Here is a 21,850-nt window from a genome sequence, read left to right as displayed (position 1 = left end):
GGAACAAAAAATACTACTAAGAAATAGCAAAGAACATGAATATTTGGAATTCACATACAATCTCCCAAATTTCAAAGCCAAGCTGGTGGTAGGGTGTCCCAACCTGGTATTTCACTGCAGTGACTAAGGCTAAACTTCCTTTCCCTCACTCACAAGAGGCAAGAGATACTCATTCTGTTCATTCATGAACATGAAAGGGCAAACAATCTATACGGTAAATTGGAGCAAACTTCTCTCTCATCATCCCTCAGTGACCTGGAGGTCAAAGACCACCGAGTAAATTCAGGTATAGATAAGCCCTCAGAGAAAGGAAGTTAAAGAACCAAGAAGCCAATGAGACAAGAAACTGATTCCACAGGCACTGCCCCCCTGGGTGGCCCAGGAAAATTAAGAAACTGTGGTTGGTTCCTGAGATGTGATGTGTGGGAGCTAGTGGGTGGAGAAAACAGCTTATAAGGGAAGACCCAGCAGGAAGGATGGGTCTTCTGGCCAGAACAGGAAGAGCCTAAGGAACCCTTATTGGAGCTTAGCGACAGGCTCATGATGCGGCCGATGCATTAGGAAGCTAAGTATTTCTCTACCTCTTTCCTACCTTTCCCTCTTTACTACGCCTATAACGTTGATTTAATACAGTTAGTAAACTACTATTAACCTCATAATATTCATTATTACAGTGTAGGGGAAACATCCAGAATGAATTAGAAAGGAAGGAATTCTATTCTAAGGAAAGGGAGACTGGAGAGCCAATTCATTAACCAAATCAAATCAAGTCACCAGGCACAATGCTAAGCGCTGGAGAGAAGAAAGGCAAAAACTGTTCTTAACCTCGAGGGGCTCACAATTTAATGGGGAGGTAAGACCGGCAAAGGCATTGGCATTAAGGGGCACCAGGAAAGACGTAGGGCAAGGAAGTTATTAATAGCAGAAGGATCAGGAAAGGTTTCATCTAAAAAGACAATGATTGAACTGAATCTTGAAGGAAACTAGGCATTCTAACAGGAAGAAGTAAGAGGGGATAAGTAAATGGGAGTAGTCCTGTTGTCCAATCTCAACCTCAGAGCTATTCTGGGTCAGGATTTTTAGGATTCAATAAATGTCTTTGGAATTGATTATGCTAATTAATTGGATTTCCAATCCCCTTTTCCTTGACATGGAAGCTTTTTCCTTTCAAATTGGTTCTGAATGCTTTCCCTATACATTTGCCAGAAGTTGGTAATGCCCAGCACTAGTAAATTTCTATATAAAACTGGTTATCCCTTCCACACCACAATTTTCCTCACTGTGGTTTTGATATATCTCCGGTGGGCATAAGAAATCAAATGGGAATTTGAGGGAGTTTTGTGGAAGCTGCAGATGATACAGAAAATGTTTAGGAACTTGGAAAAGCATATTTAATTTAAAATTTACAATAAGGTACTTTAAATATCCCATAAAAGAACAAGAATGACTTAATGATTAGAGGAATATTAACTGGCCATGGTTTGGGGTATAGGTGGAATGAGACAGATTTAATGAAAATGATAACATATCTGTGATCTCTATGATCCATTGAATTCCCTCCAATAATTAAAACTATAAATGATACTACCTAAAATAGCTTATATATGCAATATTATATCAAACTACCAAGTAGATACTTGAGAGCCAAAAAAAAATTATTTGGAAAAATCAAAGATCTAAAATCTTAAAAATAGATGTACCACCTGAAATTAAAGGCTGAAACAATAAGAAATTTAGAAGAAAAATAAATCAGTTACTTTCCTATATAATAAAAGGAGTAGAGTTCTTAAACAAATGAGAGAAAAGAATATAAAGATAAAACAGGAAATTACCATTCCATGAAATTTAAAAGTGATGGCATGAACAAAATCAATGTAGCTAAGATTAGTAATGGAATACACTGATGGTGAAAAAAAATTGCAACAAATATTTCAGATAAGAGTCAGAGATCCAAGAGAATGCATATATATATATATATATAAGAGCCATTCCCCAAAATTAGTAATAATTTAAGATGAAATGGCCAATTTAAATCTTAAATATATTTTAATGAAATATACTATTACATATTTAATTATAAACATTTATTATATATAGTACAGATATATCTATGTATAAATGTGTATATGTACACATACTCAAATACATGTTTCCCTAACAGTCAAATTATAATAATGGCACAGGGTATGGTAATCCCTTTATGACTCATAAACAAGTCTCTAGATTAAATTATAAAGAGAGCAAAAACCTGTAGCAAAGTCATGATGGTTCACATCTAAAATGGTCCTTTAAAAAAAAAAAGTAGAATCTTCAAGAGAAGCAGTGACTACAGGTAAGAATAAACTTCAAGAAGAAACCTAGCTTTATTGAAGAGAAGACAAATGGATCTGGAGAAGATTAGGCTAAGAGAAGCTGCCTTAAGAATTAGTGTTGGGGGCAGCTGGGTAGCTCAATGGATGGAGAGCCAGGCCTAGAGACAGGAAGTCCTGGGTTCAAATGTGGCCTCAGACACTTCCCAGCTGTGTGACCCTGAGCAAGTCACCTGACCCCCATTGCCTAGCCCTGACTGCTCTTCTGCCTTAGAACCAATACACAGTATTGATTCCAAGATGGAAGGTAAGGGTTTAAAAAAACAAAAGAATTAGTGTCATAATTCTAAGAGTGAAGGTTCCTAAAGAACTGGTTGAATAATAAAATGTGTCAAATTGCTATGCCCCATAAGAGATTCTAAAATAAATTTTTGAAGTAGTTACTGAAAGCCACCCCAAAATATTTACAAATCTTTGCCATGATCAAAATATGAAAAAGATCATTCTTAAAGGATTTCAATTTTTAAATAATTTATTGTTAATATCAGTCTTTCATGAAGATGATGTAACTGTGCCTTTCTAAGAAAAATCAATTTATCACTGAAATTAAATATCTCTATTCTAGGACATCACATTGAATCCAGAAAAGATGGACACTCTATTATTTATTCTTTATTTTAAATATTTGTGCCTCAAGAGGCACAGGGGCATAGCAGATGGAGAGCTGGCTTTGAATAATAATAGTAAATAAATAATGATAGTTAGCATTTATATCCAGGAGGCACTTTAAGGTTAGAAAAGTACTTCATAAATGGCATCTTATTTTATCTTCACAACAACTCTGAGAGGCAGGTGCTATACAACGCAGCACATAGAAGCCACAAAGACCAAGGGTCAAATGATGTCTCCAACATGTATCAGATATGTGACCGGGGAGGCGGGAGGTGGTGGCTCAGTGGATGGAGAGCCAGGCCTAGAGCCGGGAGGTCCTGGGTTTCAATCTGGCCTCAGACACTTCCCAGCTGGGTGACCCTGGGCAAGTCCCTTGACCCCCATGGCCCAGCCCTGACCACTCTCCTGCCTTGGAACCAATGCACAGGATTGACTCCAAGATGGAAGGTGAGGGTTTAAAAAAAGAAAAAAGATATGTGAGCTTGGGCAGTCAAGTTATTTCTTTTTTTTAAACCCTTATATATATACTGTATATTATATATATGTATATGTATATATATGTGTATATATATATATATATACTGTGTTTTGGCTCCAAGGCAGAAGAGTGGTAAGGGCTAACCCCTCTTAACCTCTCAGGGCCCGGCAAACCCCAAGTTGAAGAAAAGACAAGAGCCTTGTTTTGGTAGAGCAAGTTTCTCACTCAAAGCTGCCTAAGCCAAAGAAATCCCAAGTCGTCCCTATTATAAAATCCATTTGAACTAAAAGTGAATGACCAAATGACCAAATCTCCAGGCCTGGTGCTGCTATCTATTGAACACGCCATTCATCCTGCATATTCCAAAGCTCCTTTCCTCCCCTCAAACTAGAGATTAAGACAATCCCCGGGTTAGAGGCGGGAGCCCCAGGGCCAGTGCCTGCCATTTGTGTGAGGAGGAGCCTCCCAGACCCAGGCAGGGCCCCGAGGTGCGGCGGACTGGGAGCACAAACTGGGAACTGAAGAGGGAAAAGCAAAGACAATCTCCCTTTGGCAGTGCTTTCATTGGCAATCCACAGTGGATGGCTCTGATTGATATCACAGATATGCAGAATGAGCCTCACAGTGGCTTGTATCAGAGCAATCAGGCCTGTTCTAACTTGGTACTAACAACACTCTATTAAGCCAAAGGTCACATTTTGTGTCTAATATTTGCTAAGGAAACAGAACAGATGAAAGGAAGATTCTGGATTGGGATGATCTGGATTACAGGATGTAGGAAAACCGTCTACAGCGATCCTGAGGGGAGCTTTCAGATAGAAACTCCCAAATTGGCTGTCAAGATAAGCAGAAGCGGCCAGAGTGGTCACTGTCGGAAGCGGTGGAGTGTCCGAGATAGCCTGTGGAGCAATCAGTGCCAGATGGTCCTGGTCAATCAGTAAAGACCCCACTCAAAATATCACTGAAGCTTTCAACACTTCGTGTCCCTGTGAGTTTCTGATATGGCCACGAGAAAAGTGCTTTTGCAGCACCTTGTTTTATGCTGGACCTCGAACTTGGCCATGAGGTCTCCGTGTGGGCATATCATGCACCCCAGGATTGGTCAAGGGCTTTATGTTCCCATCGATTGGGCTCCAAGGATGTAGTTCTGTTCCAAGTGCAGCTGTACTACTTCTCAAAATGTCAAACTTTTTTTTTAACCCCTCACCTTCCATCTTGGAGTCAATACTGTGTATGGGTCCCAAGGCAGAAGAGTGTTAAGGGCTAGGCCATGGGGGTCAAGTGACTTGCCCAGGGTCACCCAGCTGGGCAGTGTCTGAGGCCACATTTGAACCTAGGACCTCCCATCTCCAGGCCTGGCTCTCCATCCACTGAGCTACCCAGCTGTCCCCCCAAATTTCAAACTTTTAACCAAAGATGCTTTAAGATTCTCTTGTTTGGATATTTCCTAAATATTGATTTTCTTTTAAGAATTTATTCAAGTTCTAACTGAAAAAAGGAGCATCTCAGAGAAGCAGCATTCCAAATGAACCCCTCTGTCTACCATCATCACACAAAAGATATTTTCCTTCAAGTCAGATCTCTTCCTTCTACTACTGCTTCAAGGCAGGTTTTCTCAATTTCCGTAATCTAGCTTAACAAAACTCACAGTTTTGTTATGTACATGATTCTCCCTGACAAGAGAATTTACAGCATAAAACTTAAAATAATTGGGTTCTATGGAAGGATTTACATGCAGAGATGAGACAACTTCTTTGCAGTAAATCAACCTCATCCACTAGACTTCTTAAAATAACAGGCTTCTAAGCAAGCCTGAGCTATTTTGCATTCATGCATGTGAGGAAGAAGACTCCTGAAGGGTAGGAGGAGCTGACACCATGCGATCCAGAGTTGCTTTGGAAAAGAGAACATGGAGAGAAGAGCCACCGCTCTGTAGCAGAAACCGGCTCTTCCACCTGTCCTTAAATTTCCAACTTACTGACCGCTAACACGGACATCCAACTTAGACGAGATCGAGCCCTCTTGGATCGAGAGATTTCATTTCGATTGCAGCCAAAAAATTCATTGACGAATGTGCCTTCTGGTATATTAAAATCTGTATGAACTTACTGCTTAGAGAAGTGGGCTTATTCACTATTAATGCGTATTCGACTTTCATGTAGCATTTTGTGGGAAGAAACTCAGCTGGCAAGTGCAAGTAAAAGCCGCCCTCTCTTTAAACAGCACCACTGCTTCTTGTGCCTGTCGATTAAATTTGAGGGAACTAGTTTGAGAGTCGAACTCTCAAGAACTCAACGACGAGAGTAAATCATCTCCAAATTCTTGGGCATAGGAAGCAGCTCTGAATATCTATCTTGATTCTTTATGGATGATGAAACTGGGGCCTGAAAAGGTGAAATAGCTGGCTTATGGCACAAGCCAATGAGTGGACGCCATTAGACCGTAAACCCTTATCTGTCTTGGCTTTACTTCTGCAGAACCCGCCTAAGAGATGCTGGAAGAACATACGCCATGCCTTGGAACTCATGTTTCACGATGCCCCCCTTCCACAGCGTTTAATATTACTTAATTCAATTCAGCTGATATCTATTCCAGAATGAATAGCTCTAATGAGATCACAGTCTAAGATGTTTCTGTTTAGACCATGGTTTTATCGTGATGGTATTTCCTAGAGTTCCTCTTGTACCACCCCCTCTTCTACCCTGCCCCCATTAGCATGGGCTCGGTAAAAGCTTTTCCTGAAAAGACGGCAACGCTGGGACTTTATGGGGTGTGTGTGTTGGGGGGGTTCCTAGAGGGGTGACAAAGAAAGAAGAGAGAGCAATCTTTGGCTAGACCGACATGGCTTCGGGACCTATGGGCATAGAATGGTCCACCCTCGTGGGGAGAGCCATTCCAATTGGGCAAATGTCCCAATCCCATGGGAGGTCCTGCCCTTTCTGGATCCCAGATCCAGTGCTCTGCTGGGTTACTCTAACACCTGTCTGACCCTTTGCATGTGTAGAAATCACATGTCCAGGGTGTGATATTCCGTAGGTACCATGAAAGGCGCCGATCTGACTCCGGCTGCCCCCAATTATTACGTGGATGTAGCTGAGGCTCACACCTCTCCAACCACCCTGGGGGGCTCTTGGAAGGCCAGGGACCCCTCCATGTTTGCCCATTGGTCTTGGGGATAAGGCCAGTGGCCACAAGAGCTGCTTCTTTCTTTTCCTTGGGAGGAGCTGGGCTTTGAGAAGAAGGGATAAAAGGTGAGCCAAACCCCAGTCATGAGGAAGGACTGGAAGCAGGGGAAGACCTGAGCAGCAAAGACTGGCCAGGAGGGTTTGCAGGGTGATCTGTCTCCCCAGATGGAAATGGTGAGGACAATCCCACCTCCAGCCACCACTTCTCCTGTCCTGATGCATTAGTCCCATCCTCCCCCTGCTCAGAGCCCTGAAACCAGCCAGGAAAATATGGGTTAGCTCTGGCCCAGACACCCTGGAAGAAGGCCATGACTGTACCCCATCAGCTCCATAAGGACGGTGCTAGAAATTAAGTCTTGTTATATTTGTTTAGAGCTGAGAGGCAGAGAAGCCATCGTTCTCGCTTTTATTGTGATAGCTCCCAGCCAGAGGGCAGGAGCCTGGACCCTGGAAGAATTAAAAACGCTGATTTACCACCAACAAAAATTGTTTAATGGCTTGGTGTCCACATCAAAGCTGAAGTAGCAGGTGCTTAGCATAAGGCTTGGCACATAACAGGCACCTAATAAACACAAAAAGGGGCAAAACACTACTCCCTAGGAGAGGGGAGGACAGGCACAGGGGAGCAGGACAGGTCTCCTGGGCAGTAACAGCCAAGCTGCACCTTCAAGCAAGGAGATTCTAGACCTAAGGGACCGAATGATTATGCATGAGGACTAGTTAGTAGGTCAGTCTGATGAGACAGACAGTATGAACAGGGCAATAAATTGAGAAAGACAGGCTGGAGCCAGACGTAGAGGGCTTTAAATGTCAAGCAAGAACCCTGCATTTTATTCGACAGTAAAGGAAGCCATGGAAGATGTTTGAATAGGGGAAATGCACAGGGACACGGTCAGATGTGTTTCAGAAACACTGACTTGGCAGCTGTGCACAATGGCCTGGAGAGGGAGACCAGTTAGTAGATTATTGTCATGGTCCAGGCAAAAGGGCCAGGTTAGGTGGCTGGGGGGTAAATGGAGAGGAGGGAATAAATGAGACACTGTGGAGGCAGGCTTTTAACCAAATCTGGCGAGACATGGAAGCAGAGAGAAAGGAAGGAGTCAAAGATAACTCCAAGGCGGCTCACCTGGTTAAAAATATGTGTGAGATGGGCAAGTTTGGAGGAGTCAGGTGGTGAAGGGGAAATGAGTGAGTTTCAACACGTTGAATTTAAGCTATCTACAGGAGCCGACCAACAGCAAGTTGGCAATATAAGGCTTTCAGGAAAAGCATTCGGGCTAAATCTTCAGATTTATGCCTCATGACAAAGGAGAGATCACGAAGGAGTATAGTGTAGAATAAGAAGTCCAGCAGAGCATTAAGGAAGCCCTACATTTAAGGGGTGGGAGGCAGATGTAAACATTGTATGAATAAGTGAATCTGTGGAGAATTCCTCAAATCTTCATACAGTTAAATTGAAAACACTCAAAGGGCTTCCAGAGAATTTTACGGACTTTCTAGACCCATCCTCTGGAGGAGTTGTAGATGAGCAGTCAGATGGTTAAATGGCTTGTAGAAAGAACAGAAATAGAAGCAAAAGCCTCAAGCTGGACCAGTTTAATTACCTGAAAACTATAAAGAAAAAGAAAAGAATCAAGATTCAGGAGGGTGGCTTTCACGGGAAGTTTCAGACAAAAGCTTCAAAATCCAGAGGGTAATCATTTTCATTCCCAAGAGCTTTTTAAATCAACAGGAGAAATCTCATCATGGAAAAACAGATCATGATCTAGATACATTTTTGCTTCATTCACTGCTTCAGTCCTTTTCCTATGGATTTGGAAAGAACATGACACATGTAGGCTCACTTTTCATAAAATTACCCTCTTTAACTAGAACTGGCATAATTCTAGACTATTGAGGGTAAAACCCCGGAAGTTCTATGACCTTTACAAAACTAGCAGGCTTTAAAATGGTGATGTTCCCGTACCCCCATTTGGCCTCCTTGGGATGACAAAGAAACAATTATCCAGGTTTTCTGGTCTTGTATTAATTACCGTGATGGGGTGGGAGATGAGGAGGGTGGAGGCAAGAGGCACACTGCCAAGTGTGGAATTGGAAGCCAGCTGATGGCCACTTACCCGACAGGCTAGATAAACACCGAGGGTTTAAGGCTTTCAGACAAAAAAGGAAAATTGCTTCCCTTTTGGCGTGTGAAATTAACCGAATGCCTGGGAAATTCACGTCAAGGAAAAGAATTCGCTAAACCCTAGTGATGGTTGAATTTCACCAGGATGCAGCGTTCATCCCAGCTCTTCTTTGCTGCACTGCAGAGACGCCATCTTCATCCTAATCTTCACTCAATGCAGCCCTTTCATCTGCATCTTAAAAACAAGGCAGAAGAGGGGAGCCTCCCCAAATACCTCGGGGGTCAGCCCGGAGTGCCGCCCGGCCAGAGCTAAAGGCTTATCTTTACCCGGAAAGCCTCCCCTTTCCCACAGCAGCCCGTAAACAGCTCATTTATAATCCGCCCCTTCCCACTCCTCTTCCTGCCTTTACACACCCAGCTCGGCTCTCCTTGCGTTTCATGCTAAGGGCAAAGTCTGCTCTGCAACTACAAAGCCCTCCAAGGGGCCAAACAAGCAGCAGGAGAATGTCCAGCAGAAGCCACTTCCCCGAGGTGTTCCGAGCCTTTCCCAGGCACGGCCCCAAAGCGGGCACGCAGCGCCAGGAAAAGGAGTCGAGAACCAGGAAAACCGCAGCTCTGCCCCCAGCATTCTCCACAAATGGAGAAGCCCAGGGAGGGCAGGGCGACTTCGTTCCAGCTTTTGTTTCGGGAAACGTTTTGGGGGAGCGAAGGGAAAGGAAAGCAGCGATCCGTCTGGGCTCGGGAAGGTGTGGCGAAGGGGAGGGGGTGGCGGGAATCCATTCTCCATCAATATGCGTAAGAGAGAGAAGGGAAAGACAGGAAGACTGGCCGTTACCCTCCGAGGGCTGGTTAGCTATGGGCCACAGATAGCTACGTGCCCCCATCCCCCTCGCACAAACGCGGCGATAGAGAGCAGGAATGAGAGGTGGATTCGTCAAGATGGAGGTGGACACGAAAGAAGGTAAAGAACGAGCCCTAAATAAGCTCTCGAGTTGTGTCCTAGGCTCGCATCGTGAATTTTCCTGGCACTGCCCTTCCCCAGCCCACCGCAGGGAAATGGGCGCAAAGGTCTCAAAAAAAAAAAAAAAGGCAGGATCGGCGCCGCGGGCATCTCCGGTTTCCAAATCCGTCTCGTTATGTTATTTGTCCCCATCTTCGGATCGTTTGAGGCTCGGGGTCGCCTGCTCGCCTTTGCTTAGGCACAAACCTTGCTTCACCGCCCAAGGAGTCGGGCTGGGCGGCAGCCCTGCCTCGTCTGTCACACTTTACTTAAACGAGGCCATCATTTGAGGGTCAGGTGGGAGGAGAGGAAGGAAAACCCCGAGCCAGGGAGCTGGTGGTCTCTAAGGGGAAGGAGGAGGAAAGACACCTGCCCATTGCGGGTGGTTACGGCAAACTCCCACCCTCACCCCCAACCCCCACCCCACCCGCCCAGAAAATGCAGGCGCTGGGCCGGGCGGAGACCAAAGACGGGGCCAAAGACGGTTCCCAGGAAGCGGGCCGTCCTGCTCCCTTTTCCCTTGGCGCACCTCCTCTGTCGGCGATAGGCCCGGGCACCTACCTCCAGGGCTCCCACAGTCCAGGAGAGCAGCACCAACGGCACGAAAGGAGGCAGCATCCCGACCCTGTAGTAAGAGATGGAGACCGGCTGCTCCGGGGTTCCCTGCGGCCACTGCAGCTGCAGCTGCGCGATTCCTCTTCCTCTCCCTCCTCCTCCTCTTCCTCCACTGCCGCGGGAGCAGCCGCCGCCTCCGCTTCCTCCAAGCCTCCCTGCCTTGTCTGGCGAACTGCTGCTCAGAAAACTGAGCAGGAGCTGCTGCTCCAGCCGGGTCTGGGAGAGAACAGTCACCTGATTCCGGCAATCCCGAGCAGCGTGGATGCTGAGCTGACGTCGAGAGACCCCTAGCGGAGCCGCGGGGTAACGGCGAGGGCCTGCTCTAGAGCTGCCCTCGGCGGGGAGTCCTCCGACGCAGCCAGCACTTTGCCCCTCCCCTAGCCCCCCGGAGCACACCTGAACCCCACAGGTGGCTGCAGAAAAAAAGAAGAGCTGCCCCGTGTTTCCGCCGGAGGATTAAAGGATTAGGAGGGGCTCTGCGGGTCATTTTATCCCCCCCCCTCCCCCGTGAAAACCTGGGGTTCCGTGCGGAGGCCTCGGGGTTTCACCCTGAATGGTCATAGAGAATCCTGTGCTTTATTAGGAATAGAGAGTAGGGCCGGGGGCAGAGGAACGGAATTCCAACGGGCCGCCCGTGTCCTAGGCGCGGCGTCACTTAGGTAGCCCCCCTTGCCCAGCCATTGCTCTTCTGCCCGGGAACCCCCATAGACCCAAGGTAGGGGCTGTTTGTCCGTTCGTGTGTTTAAAGAGCGCCGGGACCGAGCAAGCGCGGTGCAGAGGCCCCCCCTCCTGAGGAGTAGCATCCTCTCCGCTCCGAGGCCCGAGAACGCGGAAGGAGGAGGTGGCGGCTTTAGACCAGGGTAGAAAGTCAGCCCGAACGGGATCCCGTTAGAAGTGCGGAGGAGTCCTGAAGCCTCGAAAAAGAGGCTGGGCAGCCCGAAGAAAGGCCGGCAGAGCCCCGGGGCGCCCTTGAAAGCCAGGGCTGTCTCCTGCACTCGTCCGGAGAGAAAGTGGAAGAGGAGCCAAGCTGGAGGCGGCCAGCCAGGGGGAGAATGGGAGGAAACTCGCCAGCCCTCTCCTACACCCCCGCCATGCCAGCAGACCCTGGAGAGAAGCTCCGGAGCAAGCAGCAACCTCCTGAACCCAAGAAGTCACCAGGGGTCCTCTTCAAGAGCAAGATTCAACACACAGGCAAGTGACCAGACTGGACCAAGGAGGGTCCTCTGTCCGTCCGTCCGTCCGTCTGTCTCTGTCTGTCTGTCTGTCTCTCTGTCTGTCTGTCTGTCTCTCTGTGTCTCTCTGTCTCTGTCTGTCTGTCTGTCTGTCTCTCTGTCTGTCTCTCTGTCTGTGTCTCTCTGTCTGTCTCTGTCTCTGTCTGTCTGTCTCTCTCTCTCTCCCCCCACTCCCCCCATTCTCTATTCAGCCTCCTGAGTGATTTCCTAAAAGTGCAAATTCAGTCTTGTCACCTCCCTCCTCCAGTGGCTTCCTGTCACCTCCAGAATCCCCCACAAAACATTCTGCTTGATATTCAAATCCCTTTATAACTTGCCCTCCCCACTTTTCATTTTATTCCTTGTCTGCCCTGTGCTTTTCAATGGCACTGACCTCCTTCACTCTTCATCCAGTATGTACTAGTCACTGTTTCCCCGGTGGTTCTCTTTTTTCTGTTCTTTGTGAAGGTGCTTACCGAGGTCAAAGGAATAAGAGAAAAAACAGAAATTCCACCTCTTGGCTCCTGGCATTTTCTCTAGCTGCCCCCACCCCCGCCCCCAGCCCTTTATCATCTTCATTTCCACTCACAGCCTTTCTTGGCTTCCTTTGTGTCCAAACTAAAAGCCCAACCCTGCTTAGTTCCAGGGCCTTTCTCTCTCCCAGCTATTTCCTTTTCCCCAGTATATAACTTAGTGCCAACATGAAAATGCTATTATGCAAACCGTTTGGATGCTCTTTATTTTTATCGTGCTTTTTTCCAGTTACACGCCAATACAGTTTTTAATAGTCGTTTTCTGCCATTTCGCTCCTCCCTGCTCCCTTCCCCAAATGGTAACCCATGCTATAGGCTGCACAAGTTATCCTAAAACACATACTTCTGTTTGTCCTGTTCTCCAATGAGACACGTATCTCTAGAGAAGAATTCATGGCGGACACGAAGGGAAGAATGGCCGGCCTCCTTTTGCTTGCAGACCCTCTCAGTTCCTTCCTGCTAGTCAGTCGCTTTTTGGGGCATGAGTCCCTCGGCGTTGCATCGTGGGTAATAGTGGCCACTCACCGTCGATCGTCCAACACTCTTTCTCCTGGCTCTGCTCACCTCCCTTTGCCTTACTTCATAGGACTCCAGATTTTGTGTGTGGTTATTTTATCATTTCTAATGGCACGTCAACTAGAAAAAACGCAGAACTATTACATAGTCAAATCACTCTTTAATGAAGGGACAAGGGGTCAGCGCTGCTAATACGACCACAGAGCTGCTTCCCAAGACCAGCCCCTGGGAGTGCCACCGACTCAGGATGGACTCCCAGGGACAAAAGAACTTGGGGAACCTCTATACCACTCTAGGTGACCTGGGGGGTTAGGATTAGAGGGACAGTGGATTGACTTGACAATGGTGAGAAAGGAAAATGAGGAGTTCCCGACAGGAATAATAGTGAGGGGCTGATGCCCTATAATGGACACAAAAGGGAAAGACTCAGCCCAGGGCTGGGCCACCTTGGTCATGGACCTTAGCCTAGGGGGAGAAACCATTGGGACCAAAGGGATGCTTAACATTGGATGGGATTCGCTGTTCCCACCCAAACTACCAGGAAGTTCTCTGGCTGGTGAAGAGGGACCTTCCCTCAGGGGGAAACCTCTCCTGGGACAAGGTCCAAACCTGGGGTTCTCTACTCAAACTAAGTAAACTGGGGATCTCTAGATTTCCGTGTGGACAGGCACGGTAGCATTCCCTTGTCATCATATAGGACTTGCTCAGCCATTTCCCAACTGTTGGATATCCCTTCAGTTTCCAATTCTTTGCCACCACTAAAAGGACTGCTGTAAATGCCTTTGTACAATGTATTTTCCCCCATATTTGATCTCTTTGGGAAACAGGCTAGTAGTGGCATGATACAATAATTTTACGTACTATGTTGAATGGACGTTAACTTTATGTCGCCGTGAGCTGTTGATTCATTGCATGCTATCTGCTTACAATTGCAGTGTCTTTGTAGATTGAAATTCTTCTTCACAACCTTGGCAGGCTTTCTTGTGTACTCTTGGAGTGGATGGAGGATCTTGAAACCAATTTTCTCTGGTTTTATCATTTTTCAGTCTAACGCATATTACCTTTAAAGCTTTCCTGGCATAACTGGGGAAGATCTAGGTTCCTCTGACTGATTATAAACATGCCCATCTTTTATTTTTATTTTTAAAATTAACGTATTTATATATCACCAATTACATATTATAACAATATTCCATACAAGTTTTCCTAAATTATATAGATCAAACTTATCTCTCTCCTTCCCCTTCCCCCCTCCAGGTACTGGCAGACAATTCCATCTGTATAACCCATCTTTTAAAAAAACCCATCATTTGATTCTACCCTACTCACAAGTGATTTTCATTTTCCTATATCTCACTTTCCTTTCAAAGCCACACTCGTAGAAAAAAAACCTTTCAATATGTCTATTTCTTCTCCTCATAATCTCTCTGAGCCCTAACTTTGGTCTTTATCATTCAAGTCGTTCTTTCCAGGGAGTCTTGGAGAGTTTTTAGTTCAGTTTGGTTCAGAAAACAGCTAGTAGACTATTAAACCTGGAAACTGCCTCAATGGCATCCCAGAATCTTGAGTTTCCTTAGTAAATCAGGCAGTTTCCCCTTCTGGGAATTCAGTTTTTGGGTTAAAGAGGGATTTGTTTTCTAAATATTAATAATGATCAGTCATAACGATGGCATTTTATAGTTTAAAAAGTATTTTCTGCCCCCAAATCGTGCAGTCATTAGACAATCATTACTATCCCTGTTTGACCAATGAGGTCACAGAACCCCAGAAGAGGCACAGACTTGCCTTATAGGGTCAGGTAGTGTAGTTTAGTAGCCAGAACACTTGATTCCAAGTCAGAGGACTTGGGTTCTCCTTGTTTCCTACTTGTTTGTGCTGTTCATCTTTTGTTTTCCAGAGGGCCAGTGCTACATCCTGGGCCTTGACTCACATAAGAGTTGGATCAAGGGAGGTGGAGTGGCTCCAAGTTGTCTGCTCTTTCTCTTTTCCAGAGCCATCCACGTTCAAGCACAAGACAAAAGCCAAGAGGACTGGTGATGGCAGGGTGGCAGTGGATGACCCTGGTGTCTCCCATGTCTAATTCTTCAGCCGCCTTTTTTCTTATCTACCCACTCTGTCCAGGGAAGTCTGCCCATGCTTGGGCTATTGTCTGGGGAAGTCTCCCCATGTCTGAGGTCGACGCTCCGTAATTTACAGATGGGTTTGAGGCCTGTTGGTTACCCCCAACTTGAGTTCGCCCATTTACCAAGATGGTAGCTTCTTGGAGCCATGGCTAAGAGTGGCGTGATAAGTGGGCATGGAAGGTGAATGAGCAGCTGAAGAAGCTTGGCAGGCCCTCCCACCAGAGGTGCTAGTCCTCCCAGAACACCCCACACACCCACTCCACTAGCTGTGCACAAATCACTGAACTGCTTCAACCTCAATTTCTTTATATGAAAAATGAGGAGGTTGCATGAGACAATAATAGAGGTCCTTTCTAACTGGGTTTACTAAAATACAAATGTTTTTTAAATCCTTACCTTATGCCTTAGGATCAATATTATGTTTTGGTTCTCAGGCAGAAGAGTGGTAAGGGCTAGGCAATGGGGGTCAAGTGACTTTCCCAGGGTCACACAGCTAGGAAGTGTCCAAGTGTCCGAGGTCAGATTGGAACCCAGGACCGCCCATCTCTAGGCCTGGCTCTCCATCCACTGAGCTACCCAGCTGTCCCCAAAATGAAAACTTTTAAAGGCAGCCATAACAAATACCATCAATAAGATGCAACTGGTTGATGTGATAAAAATGCGAGTACCTGCCAATTAGTTGGCAATCCTAGGTCTGATTCTATCATGTCATTGTTTGTACAGCTCATTTGTACAAGATTCTTTGCTTTGTTCTCTCTGCTGAGCTCCTCCAGGACAAGCACTGTTTTGCCTTTTTTGTATCCCTAGGATTCAGCTCAGGGCCTGGCTTCTGGTCAGTGCTTAATACATGTCAATTGACCAGCGGAAAAGAAAATCCTTCTCTTCAGACCTGCGAGGTACTCCCTAACCTCAGTCTTGGTCTCCTCCCCTCTTTTTTCACATTTGAAAGTTCTGGATTTGGGACTTTTGATCTCCTCATTTGTGTTCTGCTATCAGCTCTAAGCCAGCAAAGACTGGTTGGGGAGAATGTTTGCTTTGGGAGCCAAGAGCATTTGATTCAGTGAAGAAAGGGAGCATCAAGACTACAAGAAGTGCAAAACCATGGCCAAACCTTCCTCAAAAACTTCACGAGAACCACCTAACGGGAGAAAAGGCCTTTGGGCAGCGAAGAACCTTGTTGTGGGCTCTCTCAACTTTTTATCCATGCACCGTCTACTTTCCCCTGGATTCTACGTGTGTTTGTGTGACAAAAACAAGTCTTTGGGGAGTAAAACACGTGGGGAGGGTTTGGTTGTATAATATTTTATATCAGCTTTGCTTATAATAGCATCTTAGTAAAAAGCTGGGGCAGGGTTATGATTAAAAGTATCTCGAGAGACTGGATTTGGGATCAGAATAGAAATGTATCGATTACATCGGGGCAGGCCAGCATCCTAACGGATAACCTGATAGAGGTCTCCATGGCTCTCTTGCCACGAGGTCAGGCAAGCTAATCGATAGATTTTTAGGAGCTCATTCATTGATCACCCCAAGACATAATTGGGGATAGCTAATTAAGAGGTAGTCTATCAACTATCTCTCCCATTCCCAAAGGCGGACAGGTTATGTAGGCCACATAAGAACCCTGGTCCCCTTCATTCATTAACCAGATTCTGTTGTTGGGAAGAAGACATCCTTTGGGATTCCCAAGCACAAAGAAACTGCAAAAAGTAGCAGACTGGATGGTATCGCTGACCCAGATCCCAGAGGCAGGAATACACAATAATTAACACAATCTATGAAAAATAAGCTCTCACAAGTGGATAGAGTGCTCGGGCTCGAGTTAGGGAGACACCAATTCAAATCCAGCCTCAGACACTTACTAGCTGGGCAAGTCACGTAACCCTCATCTGTAAAATGAGCTCGAAAAGGAAATGGCACCCCACTGCAGTGTCCTTGCCAAGAACACCCGGAATGGGGTCACAGAGAATCGGACAATTGAGACTACTGAACCACAAAAATTAGAAGTTCCGTTTGGCTGCCCAATTGGTGTCACCAGAAATCGGGGCAGGAAATGTGCTATTGGGGCTCATAAGCTGTAGTATTAGAAAATGACATCCTGAGCCTAGTGGGCAGACAACCAATAGCAAGGCCCTCCCCCCGGGATCTGGCCTGCCCTCAAGAAGGAAGGTTCGAGAAGTCATCTCACGGCTTAGAAGAGAAGTTAGGGATGGATGTAGGAATCTGGGAGTCATCTGCTGGGAGACCATTGTTGAATCGATGATGATTGATGAGATCCCTCAGCAGAAGAAGGAGCAGGGTAGAACCTTGGGTGATCGCATTCATCTCCTAGATGAAGATCCAGTACAATATGTCAAGTTCTGCAGAGAAGTCATGAAGCAGAGGCTTGAGAAAGCACCTCTGGACCTAGCCATTGGGATTCTTGATGACTTTGCAGGAAGAATTTGGAAGTCAGAGTTCAGAAGAGTGAATGAGAAGAGAGGAAGTGGAGATACTGAGGGTGTTGTCTGATAGAATTAAAGGATGGCAATGTTTAGTGGCACATAAAAACAATGGCCATAATGGAGGGGGGCTCTAAATAACCACGCCCAGCACAAATTTTGGGGCGTTCCAGGAAGTACTGCATAGAAGAGACTACAGCATGGAGAAACAGCAAAGAGAGGCAGAACTGTGAACAGAAAGAGGTAACAGCTACAAGGAGCATGACCGCAACAATAAGCAGCAGAGCTGACTGGATTCAAGAGAGAGCTAGATATGTAGCACCTATCTAAACCATCAGCAAAACTCACTATTTGACAAAAACTGCTGTGAAAATTGGAATACAGTGTGGCCAAAATTAGGTTTAGATTAATATCTCACATCCTATATCAAGATAAGTTCAAAATGGGTATATGATTTAAACAGAGAGTGATATTGTAAGTAAATTAGGGGAATATAGAATAATTTGCTTGTCAGATCTATGGAGAAGGGAAGAATTTATGACCAAACAAGAGATAGAGAATGTTACTAGATGTAAAATGAATAACTTTGATTATATTTAATTTAAAAGGTTTTGTACAAACAAAGCCAATGCAACCAAGATTAGAAGGGAAGCAATAAACTGGACAAAAATGTTTATAACAAGTTTCTCTGACAGAGATCTAATTTCTCAAATATGTAAATTACAATTAAGTCAAATTTATAAGAAACCAATCCATTCCCCAATTGACAAAGGGTCGAAATAGGGAGAAATCAAAGCTATCGATATTCATATAAAAAATGTTCTAGATCCCTCTTGATTAGAAAAATACAAATCAAAACTCTGAGGTATTACCTTATACCTAGCAGATTGGCCCATATGACAGTAAAGGAAAATAATAAATGTTGGAGGGGACGTGGCAAAATTTGGGACATTACTGTATTTCTGGTAGAGTTGTCAACTGATTCTACCATTCTGGAAGGCAATTTGGAATTATTCCCAAAGGACTTTAAAAGAATTCATGCCTTTTGATCCAACAATACCACTACAAGGTTGTACCAGAAAAGATAAAGAAAAATGGGGATGGACATGTTTGTACAAAAATATTTATAGCTGTGCTTTTTGTGGTGGCTAAAAATTGGAAACTGAGGGGATGTCCCTCAACTGGGGAATGACTGAACAAATTGTGGTATATGATGATGACGGAAGGGTGATGAACTAGATGATTTCAGAAAGAACTGGAAAGACTTACTTGAACTAATGTGGAGTGAAATAAGCAGAATCAGGAGAACATTATCCACAGAAACTAAAACACTGATGATCAAATGTAATCAGACTTTTCTACTAACAGTAGAACAATGATCCAGGACAATTCTGAGGGACTTACGAAAAAGAATGCTATCAACATCCAGAGAAAGAATTGTTGGAGTAGAATTGCAGAAGAAAACACGATTAATCACTTGTTTATTTGGGTATATGATTTGGGGTTTGGGTTTTATAAAATGAATAATATGGAAATAGGTTTTGAGCGATAAAACATGTATGACCCAGTGAAATTGCTTGTCAACTCCAGATGTAGGGTAGGAAAGAAGGGAGGGAGACAATATAAATCCTGTAACTTTGGAAAACTTATGTGTAAATTTGTTACTGGAATAAAATAAAGAAAAAATTTAAAAATTAAAAATGAAACCATCAGCGGGTATTATCTGTAATAGGGAGAAGCTAGACACCTCCCCAGTAAGATCAGGGATGAAGCAAGGCTGTCCATTATCACCACTATTAATCAATATTATAGTAAAAATACTAGCTATAGCAATAAGAGAAGAAAAAGAATTTCAAAGAATTAAAATAGATAATGAGGAAACAAAACTATCATTTGTTGCAGATGATGTCATGGTATACTTAGAGACTTCTAGAGAATCAATAAAAAAACTGGTTGAAATAATAACTTTATATTAAAGATGCAAGATACAAAACAAACCCATGTGAACCATCAGCATTTCTATATATTGCCAACACAGTCCAGCAATACGAGAGAGAGAAATTTTGTTTCAATAACTGTTGGCACCAATGCAACCAAAATTAGAAGGAAAAAACCAAACGGGACAATTTTTTATAACAAAACTCTCTGACAGAGGTTTATTTTCCCCAATATATTAGGAACCAAGTCAAATTTACAAAAAGTCAAGCCATTCCCCAATTGACAAATGGTCAAAGGGATATGAATAGGGAGTTTCAGATGAAGAAATCAAAACTGTCAATAATCACATGAAAAAGTGTTCTACTCTGAGGTACCACCTCACACCCAGCAGATTGACCAATATGACAGTAAAGGAAAATAACAAATGTTGGAGGGGGTGTGGCAAAATTGGGATACATTGCTGGTGGAATTGTGAATTGATCCAACCATTCTGGAAGGCAATTTGGAATGCATGCCTAGATCCAGTCCTACCACTACTGGGTTTGTACCCCGAAGAAATAATAAAGAAAAATATGTATACAAAAATATTTATAGTCTCACTTTTTATAGTGGCAAAAAATTGGAAAATGAGGGGATGCCCTTCCATTGGGGAATGGCTGAACAAATTGTGGTATATGTTGGTGATGGAATACTATTGTGCTCAAAGGAATAATAAAGTGGAGGAATTCCATGGAGACTGGAACAATCTCCAGGAAGTGATGCAGAGTGAGAGGAGCAGAACCAGGAGAACATTGTACACAGAGATGGATACACTGTGGTACAATCAATTGTCATGGACTTCTCTACTAGCAGCAATGCAATGATCCAGGACAATTCTGAGGGACTCATGAGAAAGATGCTATCCACATCCAGAGGAAGAACTGTGGGAGCAGAAACACAGAAGAAAAACATAGGACTGATCCTGTGGTTTGGTGGGTGTATGATTGTGGTTTTGGTTTTAAAGGATCAATCAGTCTATCACAAATATGAATAATATGGAAATAAGTTTTGGACAATCACACGTGTATAGACTAGTGGAATTGCTTGTGGGCTGTGGGAGAGGGAGATGAATGGAGAGGGAAAGATCATGAATTAGGTAACCATGGAAAAATATCTTTAAAAAGTTAATTAAAAAAATAAAATAATGGTTGGCAATATAAAATACTTGAGAGTCTACTTGCCAAGATAAACGCAAGAACTATATGAACATAATTCCAAAACTCTCTTCACACAAATAAAGTCAGGTCTAAACAATTGGAAAAAATATTAATTGCTAATGGGTAAGCTGAGCAATATAATAAAAATGACAATTCTACCTAAATTAATTTATTCAAACTACCCAAAATTATTTTACAGAGTTAGCAAAAATAATAAAATTCATCTTGAAGAACAAAAGGAGAAGAATATCAAGAGCATTAATAAAGGAAAAATGTGAAGGAAAGAGGTCTAGCCTTACCAGATTAAAAACTACAGTATAAAGTGGTAATCATCAAAACAATCTGATACTAGATAAGAGATAGAATGGTAGATCAGTAGAATAGATTAGATACCCAGTAGGTAATGACTATAGTAATCTAGTATTTGATAAACTGAAAGATCCAAGCTTTTGAGACAAGAACTCAATTTTTGACCAAAAAAAAAAAACTGCTGGAAATGGGGCAGCTGGGTGGCTCAGTGGATTGAGAGCCAGGCCTACAGATGGGAGGTCCTAGGTTCAAATCTGGCCTCAGAATTCCCCAGCTGTGTGACCCTGGGCAAGTCACTTAACCCCCATGGCCTAACTCTTATCACTCTTCTGACTTGGAGCAATTACACAGTATTAACTGTGTAAGGGTTTAAAAAAAAAACTGCTGGAAAAACTAGAAAGTAGTTTGACAGAAACCAGGCATAGACCAGCTTCTCACACTGAATATTAGATAAGATGGGTACATGATTTAGACATAAAGGGTGATACCATAAGCAAGTTGGGGGAACATGGAATCATTTACCTGCCAGATCTATGGACGAGGGAAGAATTTATAATCAAATAAGAGGTAGAGAACATTATATGATTTAAATGAATAATTCTAGTTATATTAAGTTTAAAAGTTTTTATATAGACAAAATGAATGCAGACAAGATTATAAGGATAGCAGAAAACTGGGGGGAATTTTTTTACAGAGAGTTTCTCTAATAAAGGCCTCATTTCTCAAATATATAGAGGGAACCAAGTCAAATTTATAAGAATACAATCATTCCTCTGTCGATAAATGGTCAACGATTATCAGCAGGCAGTTTTCAAAGAAATCAAAGCTATCTATAGTCATATGAAAAACCCCTCTATATCACATTTGATGGGAGAAATGCAAATTAGAACAATTCTGAGGTATGTCCTCAGCCCTCTCAGACTTGCTAATATGACAGGAAAGGAAAATTATACATGTTGGAGAGGATGTGGGAAAATCGGGACATTAATGCAGTACTGGTGGAACTGTGAACTGATCCACCCGTTCTGGAGAGCAGTTTGGAACTATGTCCAAGGCATATTCATTGACCCAGCAATGCCACTACTATGTTGGTACCCCTGAGAGATTAAAATAAAAACGGTAAAGAGCCCATTTGTACAATATATTTATAGTAGCTCTTTCGGTGGTGGCAAAGAACTGGAAATTGAGGGATCCGCCCA

At 43.9% G+C, this 21,850-nt stretch overlaps 1 protein-coding gene and 1 long non-coding RNA gene across 5 annotated transcripts in view; one reads left to right on the top strand and one right to left on the bottom strand.

Annotated features, from left to right (window-relative positions):
- APP (amyloid beta precursor protein) overlaps window positions 1–11,152 on the bottom strand; it is a 137,187-nt gene extending 126,035 nt beyond the window's left edge. For 3 of the 4 annotated variants that reach the window (XM_056825988.1, XM_056825989.1, XM_056825991.1), the window contains exon 1: window positions 10,331–10,462. In XM_056825988.1, the coding sequence (XP_056681966.1) occupies window positions 10,331–10,387 (57 nt within the window). In that variant the 5' untranslated portion in view covers window positions 10,388–10,462. Of the gene's footprint in view, window positions 1–10,330 lie in introns of all 4 variants that reach the window. The other variant, XM_056825990.1, reaches the window with a different exon arrangement.
- LOC130458933 (uncharacterized) lies at window positions 10,683–18,054 on the top strand. The gene is made up of 2 exons (XR_008918280.1): window positions 10,683–11,579; window positions 12,498–18,054. It is a non-coding gene; the product is annotated as an uncharacterized LOC130458933 (long non-coding RNA).
- The last annotated feature ends 3,796 nt before the right edge of the window (window positions 18,055–21,850 follow it).

This window comes from Monodelphis domestica, chromosome 4 (assembly GCF_027887165.1).
Source record: "Monodelphis domestica isolate mMonDom1 chromosome 4, mMonDom1.pri, whole genome shotgun sequence".
NCBI lineage: Eukaryota > Metazoa > Chordata > Mammalia > Didelphimorphia > Didelphidae > Monodelphis > Monodelphis domestica.
This window is presented reverse-complemented; position numbering and strand designations above follow the sequence as displayed.